The sequence below is a fragment of the Leucopleurus acutus genome (assembly GCF_964270905.1).
Source record: "Leucopleurus acutus genome assembly, chromosome: 1".
Classification (NCBI taxonomy): domain Eukaryota; kingdom Metazoa; phylum Chordata; class Mammalia; order Artiodactyla; family Delphinidae; genus Leucopleurus; species Leucopleurus acutus.
This window is the reverse complement of record NC_139142.1, coordinates 139,444,653-139,453,371: the sequence shown is the minus strand read 5'-3', so window position 1 is coordinate 139,453,371 and position 8,719 is coordinate 139,444,653. Positions and strand designations below refer to the sequence as shown.

The 8,719-nt window shown below is 35.9% G+C and overlaps 1 protein-coding gene across 7 annotated transcripts in view; it reads right to left on the bottom strand.

The window, feature by feature from the left end:
- Positions 1–368: 368 nt before the first annotated feature.
- Positions 369–8,719, bottom strand: part of LRRC49 (leucine rich repeat containing 49) — a gene marked incomplete at both ends in the record, with an annotated part of 146,868 nt that continues 138,517 nt past the window's right edge. For all 7 annotated transcript variants that reach the window (XM_082861611.1, XM_082861610.1, XM_082861606.1 and 4 more), the window contains 2 exons: positions 369–572; positions 6,266–6,419. In XM_082861611.1, coding sequence (XP_082717737.1) covers positions 369–572; positions 6,266–6,419 — 358 coding nt within the window. The remainder of the gene's footprint in view (positions 573–6,265; positions 6,420–8,719) is intronic.

Genomic DNA, 8,719 nt, shown 5'->3' with positions numbered 1-8,719 from the left:
AAAGTAGATAGAAGCAACTCATGCTGAACCATGAGCAAACACTACGTGCTTTGGGCTATAGCAGGGGCACCAGTCAAAAGCAAGAGCTGAAGATGCGGGGCCCATTCAAGGCCCAGGCTATCTCTAAAGACTGCTTAGTTCCCAAAGATTGCTTGGTCAACATACACAGGAAATGACTCCTCCCTTCCCCTCTCTTTCCTTCTTTTCTTCCTAACCTTTAACTACAAGAACAGTGGGCAATAATGCTTTGACGCTAGTCTTTCTAATTTGTAGGATAGCGTTGCTGCTGTTTTAACATGTGTAACCTGCATATTTTCAACCTTCAAAAACATAAAACTGCAAAAATCAACTGTAACTAAAAGCCATTTCTATTTTTGGTCAGTTATCTGCTGTAGGCAAAGCTTCATATAGGAATTTTTATTGCGGATCTCCATGACTGCGTCCCTAACAAGCTCAATGAACATCTGTGGCCAAAGCTTCTGCAAAGCCTCATTTTTCATGTTGATTTCTGTGGCTTCCTTCACGAGATCCTCGATGTACATCTTGCAGAATTTCTTTTTTTCCTTTATTTCCTGTTAAAAAAAAAGAACATTTTACAGTCAATCATAATTAATCCCAAAACCAAAGCAAAACTTACCTGAACCAGAGAAACTTGAAATAATCTATTCTGACCCCCACCCCTCATAGCAGGAAGACTTTCCTAGACACTCTGGACACAGAGCTCTGCTTGAGTAAAGACAGCAACTGGGAGCTCACTTCTCTCCAGTCCACTCCCACCTCCGTGGGACAGCTCTGTTAAAAATGTATTTCCTGGCAGCTGTAGGAAGAAAACTTCCAGGTGAACTAATATGAAACCTATTTGCTAATTGTGGGGGGAAATAAAGCTTTTAAACTACAGTTAAGAAAAGTGTTTCTTTATTGGAATCACTGGATCATAACAACTATTTCTTCATTGATAGACTTTCTCCTTTCTCAGTGAAAAGTAGTTTACTTCCCACAAATTAACTGAATGCATAGATTCATGACTTCTAGTAGTAAATATATCAGGGCACTGAGGCTGACACTCTTAATTAGTATGAGGTCAGTTAATATCCATATACATATTTGAAATATCCATACTCTGAATTCACTCTGTATTTTAGGAAAGCATGTAGTGATGCATTACACTGACTTATGTGGCCAAGACCATTTGGACAAAGTTGGGGAAAAGTGTACAAGGAGGAGGAAGAGGACATATATACAAGCCTGGGACCCAGAACTTGGCCTTCAGAAGAGACAGTGTTCCCACTCAACTTCTGGGTCTGGCAGTCTGCAAATGAAAAACCTGGGTTCAAAACACAACAGAGGAAGTTTTGGGCCCGAGGCTACTGGGGCACTGGGCCTCGATATCATCCTAGAGGCTGAAACAAAGCCATTTTGATTAATGCAAAAATTCAACATTTATTTCGGCTGTTGATACTTTGAGTATCTAGGCATGATGATGGAAAGTGCCATAATATATATGGAAAAAAAATCAATGGAATAGATCAGATAATCAGAATTACAGAAGAAGCCATTCACATAAATGGAGGAAGAAAGAAATAATAAACGTCAATGAGTCAATAGGTTTAACTACTTGGAAAAGGATATACTGAAACCTCCAACTCAAATCAAAACACCAAAATAATTTTAAAATAGTTAAATTTAAAATATCAACAAATGTTGCCATTAAAATCACACTACAGAGATTTGTAATCATAAGGAAAATGCTTACATTATAATGTTAAGTGGAAAAAGAAAAATACAAAATGAAATTTTGATAGAGGTTGGGTTACATAAGTGTATGTATTTGTCAAAACTTAGCAACTGTACTCCTAAGATTTACATTTCATTGTATATAAATTTTACCTCAAAATAAGAAACTATATGAAATACTGAACTCTAATGATCTGCATGCTGAATTATTTAGGGAGAGGTGTGGTAATGTGTGCAATTACTTTAAAATAAATTTTAAAAATAAGGTGGACTGTTGATGGATAGAGGATGGGTAAATGCATAGATAAGTGACAAAGCAAGTACACTGTACAGTACAATACTAAGAGTAGAATTTAGGTTTGGTTATTGGGTGTTTACTGTAAAATTCTTTCAACTTTGTTGTATGTTTGAAATTTTCATTTAAAAGTTACAAAAATATATAGAAAATTAATAAAAAAATATACTGAAGTGTCATTAAGATTGTCTTTGGGTATTGAGACAATGAGTATTTTTTGCTCCTTTTTTCTATTTGTCTTCCTTTTCTAAATTTTTACAATTTATAAAACAACGAAATATGTTTTAGATTCTTGATTAATTAATATAAATTAATGGTGAGTCCCAAGTGTCACTAACTTCCTCTAACAGAGGCATATTTTGGAAATTTTCCTATGACATATAAGATTTCTCTATGTAATCACTCACCATTCAGGGATTAACAATGGCCTACACATGTTAAAAGCTTAACTGAAAGAAATGAAACAGTAAATAAGTGCTGAATGAGATGTTTAGATGGCAAATACAATCATTGTTCAAAGAAGCGAGAGCCCTTTGTGCTGGGGTGGTCAAGAAGACTTCAGGAAACAGCATGATGTACTGTGAAGGAAGCCAAGGTCAGGAATCAGAAGGTCTGAGTTCTAGAGGCAGTTCAGTCAGGATCTCACCATGTGAGCCTCAGTAGTTCACCTAAGTTTCCAGTTTTCCTTACCTGTCTAAGAACATGACTGGATTCTTTAAAGTCCCTTTCAGCTCTCCGTCCATCTTAAATCTTTTTTTTCTTTTTTTAAGATGTTGGGGGTAGGAGTTAATTAATTTATTTATTTTTGCTGTGTTGGGTCTTCGTTTCTGTGCGAGGGCTTTCTCTAGTTGGGGCAAGCGGGGGCCACTCTTCATCGCGGTGCACGGGCCTCTCACTGTCGCGGCCTGTCTTGTTGTGGAGCACAGGCCCCAGACGCACAGGCTCAGTAGTTGTGGCTCACGGGCCTAGTTGCTCCGTGGCATGTGAGATCCTCCCAGACCAGGGCTCGAACCCGTGTCCCCTGCATTAGCAGGCAGATTCTCAACCACTGCACCACCAGGGAAGCCCCTTAAATCTTTTTTAGAATGAGTCAGGAGGTTGAATGAACAACTACCAAGCAACAGAATTATACATGTCATATGTATAATGAAAGGGTCTGCTTACCCTGATTTGTGAGAAAATTACTTCAAGTAATTCCTTTAACAACTCAGGATATACAGAGGAGAGACAATGAGCACTTTGTGTTGCAGTGATTTAAATATTTTTTAAGAAGTGAATGCCAGGTTGTGAGTCGACAGAAAGTGATTAAGGGACATGGGCAAGGTCTTGCAGGCAATAAACAAGTGGTGGAACCATGGGCTCAAATCCAAGTCTCCTAATGGCGCAGTATTCTTTCTATAATGTTGTGTGGCTTCAGGTTTTTTCTTTTCCCTTTGATATTTCTCAAAACAGTAGTCAACGTTCGCTGTCTTTACTTCTTGATTGCTTGTTTACTGTTCAAACCACTTTCATCAGGACTCTGCTTATATGACTCTACTGAAACGATCCCTGTTCTGACTAAAAATGACTTCTACTGCCAAATTTATCAAATTTTTCCCCCCTAGTTTGTGCCTTTGGGATTTTAGAAAATCATAGCCTACCCAATCAAGGTCATAGTTTCATCTGTTTTTTAAATGAGGACTTTAAAGTTTTGCTTTTCATACTTGGGTTATTTGATATGGAGTTAATTTTTCTTGTGTGGTGTGCAGTAGGGGGTCTGTATTTATTTCTGATTTGATATTCCATTTCCTCAGTAGCATTTATTAGATAGTCTGTCTGTACTAGTCTGCAATACCTGCTATCTGTATAAAGTTTTCCTATATACGTGGGATAGTTCTGGCTATTTCGTCCATGGGTCTATGTATCTATTCCTATACTGCCTTAATTACTACAGCTATCTATCCAATTTCTAATTATCCTATTTAATGAGTTGAAAAAATTAAGGACAGATGTTGAATTGTATGAAATGCCTTTTGAATATCTATAGAAATAATCACAAATTTTTACCTTAGATCTATTAATAATTTACTGATATCGAATATTTCTCACATTCCTAGACTAAACCATACTTGGCTGTAATGTTTCATTATTCATTTAATGTTCTGCTGTATTTTGCTTGATATAATTTTTTAAGGATTTTTGCATCATCAATATTCTTAGGTATTTGGTCTGGCTTTTCTTTTTCTGTGCAGTCCTGGAAGGTTTGGATTCAATGTTACACTGTCTGACTTTAAAAAGTGAAAAAGATTTCCTCTTTTTTAATACTCTTGAACAATTCAAGAATTATTGGAATTGTCTGTTCCTTAAAGAGTTGGTAGATTTCTCTATGAAACTGTTCTTGTTTTGCAAGCAGCTCTTTGATATTTTTCTAAATGTCCTTTATTGAAATCAGTATTAATTTTTGACTCCTAGAACTGACTGCATTCAGGAAGACAGGACTCATAATCCTGCCAGCCTGGCTTTCATTTTCCCTCTTTGCAACATCAGGAAGCTCCTATTTGCCAAGGGATTAAATTCAATCTCTTTCCCCTCTTACTACCTTCCCAGTCTCATCTTCTAACACCATCTACCTCAGTCTCTGTGCTTCAACAACAGTGAACTGCTTAAAGTTCCTGGCCCTCTCCTTATCTAATTTATGCTTCCAGGTCTTTTATTCATACTGTGCTATTTCCTAGAGATGCCCTTTTCCCTTTATCATATAGCTATATTTTATCCTTTAAGATTTCAGGAAGCTTCTTCTCTAGAAAGCCTCTCTTGACCAAGATAAGCTATCCCTCTTCTACTCTCTTGATGTAGTGATTTACATTTATCCCTGCACATGTCTATCACCCCCATTAGAATGTGAGATCCATGAGGATAAGCACAGTGACTTCTTACAGCCCAAGTATTATGTGCGATCAGTGCTCAACAAATGATTTTTGAATGAATGAAAGTATGACTATAGAGAGGACTTCAAGGAACTGACTTCAAGTATTTGAAGAGTTTTCATAAGAAAGACTTGTTCTCTTTTCTACATAAGGCAATACTACTAGGATCACTAACTGAAAGTTATTAGGAGGCAGATTTCAGCTTAACATGGGTAAGAATTTCTTCACTGTTAGAGTTGTTCAGTGATATGCAGCTACCTCAGGAAGCAGCAACCTTTCTTCACCAGAAAAATTTAAAGCAGAATCTGAACATTTTTCAGGATGCTATAAAAATACTGTTGCACTGAGTTCTCAAGTATTTTTCAAGCTATAATCCTTAGAGCCCTATGGGTTCCAGAAAAGATGCTTCAGGACTGGGGGTGAGGTGAGGGAAAGGAAAAGAATAGAAGATCCAATCAAATAAAGCTCTGAACCCCATCTACAACAAGAACAGCTCTGCTGTTTTGCTTTCTTTTGAAATACTGAGTTTCCAGCTACAATATGGTTTGAATAAAGAATCTCACAGCTGTTATAAAACATCTGAAAAATGTTTGGCCATTTTGTGTATACATATATATACCCACACCATATATATATATATACACACACCACTTAGTCCCCTCAAAATCTCTTATAGAATCTTAACTTTCTATTGTTATTTAGATGACTTGTTTCTTCAGCTTTCTCTGAATTCCATCAAGGCAGGCACTGCATGGTTTTCTTCTGTGTAGTTCTGCAGCACCCTAACACAATATTCCCTCAGTAAACTTCTGAATACATAAAGGAATAAAGAATTGGTTCCAGCTTTTCTGTCTAAATAGCTACAGTGGAAACAGAATAGGTTAAAATTATGTGACTAAGAACACAGAAGGTAATGGTGTAGGAGAATAAAATAGTGAATTAAAACATCAGGACCTAGGCAAAGAGAACAGAAACGGAGGTTCTGCTGTGTCCTCTGCCAGTCTGGCACAGGCTAGTTAAGTACTCAGAGCAAGCCTATATCACTTTTCTTAATTCAGAGAGATCTGGACCTACTTTGGTCTAGATTTTTGGTACCTACTTCTTTTGAACATTTTTTTTTTTTTCTGCTTAAATATATTGAAACTATGGGTTCTACTTCTCCCCAGTGCCTTGGTGCCTACTGTCCCCAGCTCTGTATATAAGGCTGGCTAACATTCCAGAACAAAAAAAGGTTATCCTAACTGATTAGGAGAGAAACGTACAACTCCCAAGTCTCAAGCCATTTGGGATTTATCCAGACAATAGCTTCCAAAGATAATGACAGTTTTACCTCTAGCTTTTCATTATAAAAGTCTCTTGTGGTATAATTTAGTGTAGCACGATTTGTGCTTTCTCCCACAAGTCTCTTGCTATCATTATTTTCTTCATTGACAATACCAGGTTTTTTCCCTTTCGTTTCTAGAAGATACCGGAATTGCTTCTTCCTGTAGAAAGACAGTAAAGAGATTTAGAGAGTTACTTATGTGATTTGTGAAAATATGTCCAGTTTTTGTTGACTTTAGAGGGTAGCATATGCTTTTTTGAATATCTGTTTTATGAGTTTGAGTTTTTTTAAGTCAGTTCACTACCCCAATCTCTCTACTAATTAAGCTATACAACTCAAATTCTTTTGTTTCACAACTATCAATCATCAACAAAAACATGTCTCAAGCATTTCTAAAGTGAAAAAACTCTAAAAAAAAAAATAAAACTTAAAAGAATCACAGAGGACCAACCCTAATTACACATGTAGTAGACCAAACTTTCAAAGTCTTTATATCCCATAAAACATGTTAGTTACACATCTTATAAATCACACAAACAGTTCATAATTCTATTATGCAGCTCAGTAGTATTGCCCATAGCTAGAAATGGAATGGAGGGACTCCCCTGGTGCCGCAGTGGTTAAGAATCCGCCTGCCAATGCAGGGGACATGGGTTCGATGTCTGGTCTGGGAAGATCCCATATGCTGCGGAGCAACAAAGCCCGTGCATCATAACTACTGAGCCTGAGCTCTAGAGCCCGTGGGCCACAACTACTGAGCCTGTGCACCACAACTACTGAAGCCCATGTGCCTAGAGCCCATGCTCCACAAAAAGAGAAGCCACCACAATGAGAAGCACACGCACTGCAATGAAGAGTAGGCCCCGCTCACCACAACTAGAGAAAGCCCGTGTGCAGCAAAGAAGACCCAATGCAGCCAAAAATGAATAAATAAAATAAATAAATTTAAATATATAAAAAAGAAATGGAATGGAATACTGGTTTAAGTTTAGGTAAAAACAAAACACAAAAACTCCGAAAACCTCTAACTGTTATCATATCAGGGTAAGATCTTATTAGGAGGTAAATAATGAAACAGGAAGCTTCGTTTGATTATGAAGAACAGAAACAGTGCTCATAGCATCACTTGCAGACCCATAAGCCTAGAATTCCAGAGGACTGCAACTCATCCTTCATGAAGGTCACTTTCTGGTTTCTACCACATAGTGTGTCTCTCAGGGAAGTGATATAAATACTTTACTATGAACTGTGAACTGAAGATTGGGAGCAGAAAAGGAATATATCTTTTTAAAATGTCTTCCTTTTCCCAATTTAAGAGTATAACACAACTGTTTTAGAAATTATAAGGGGTACGCATTTTGAAAAGTATAAAAAAATAGAGTAAAATCACCCATAGGTCTATAGCATATAAATCTATGTAAATCATTAACATTGTTCACATTAGACATATTTCTTTGCAGGCTTTTTCTATAAATTTTTGTGAAAAGTTAAGATCATAATTGTAAAGCAATTATACTCCAATAAAGATGTTAAAAAAAATCATACTAAACATCCAGTTTTGTACACTGTTTTTGCTTAATGGTATATAATAAGCATTTTCTATGTTATTAAAATTAATATTTTAATGAATGAATAAAATTCAATTGTGATGTAGATCAATTTACATAATCAGTCCCTTTTACTGGATATTTCAGTAGCATAATTTTCTCACTCTTAAAAAGAAGAAGTAACATATAGGTATTTATCTGCATTTATTTTATTGATTTTTAATTACAAAAGCAATATACAAATTATCCATCACTTTTATTTTCAAATAATCAATTTTTCATTAATTATGTTTTTAATGTCATTATTTCTTTTCTTTAACTTGCTTCAGGATTATTTTGCTATTGTTTTCCTAACTTCTTTAGGTAAATGTTTAGCTCATTCATTTTCAGTCTTTATTCTTTCCTAATGTACACATTTCAGGGCTAAAATATTTCCATTTAGCACCACGATAACTTGATCTCACAAATTTTGAAATGTGGTATTTTTTTATTACATTTCAGTTCAAGGTCGTTTCAAAATTACATTATAAAATTGTCTTTAACTTGTAGTTTATTTAGAAATGCATTAATTTCCAAATACATGGGGATTTCCTAGCTAACATTTGTAACTGAGTTAAAGTTTAATTGCATTTTGAATGGAGAGCATAGTCCATGTAAATCCTTTGGAATCTGTTGACATCTGCTTTCTGGATAGTAATGCTTGAAAAGAATTTGTGTTCTGCAGTTGTTCCGGGTAATGGTCTCTAAATGGCTAAGTCAAGTTTGTTAATCATGTTGTTCAAGTATTTTACATCCTTTTTCTATTAATTAATCAGAGGTATATTAAAACTTCCCACTGCAGCTGTGGGCTTGCAGTAATGTCAATTTTTGGTTTATAAGTTTTTAAGGCTAAGCTTATAGGTTGCAGACAAAT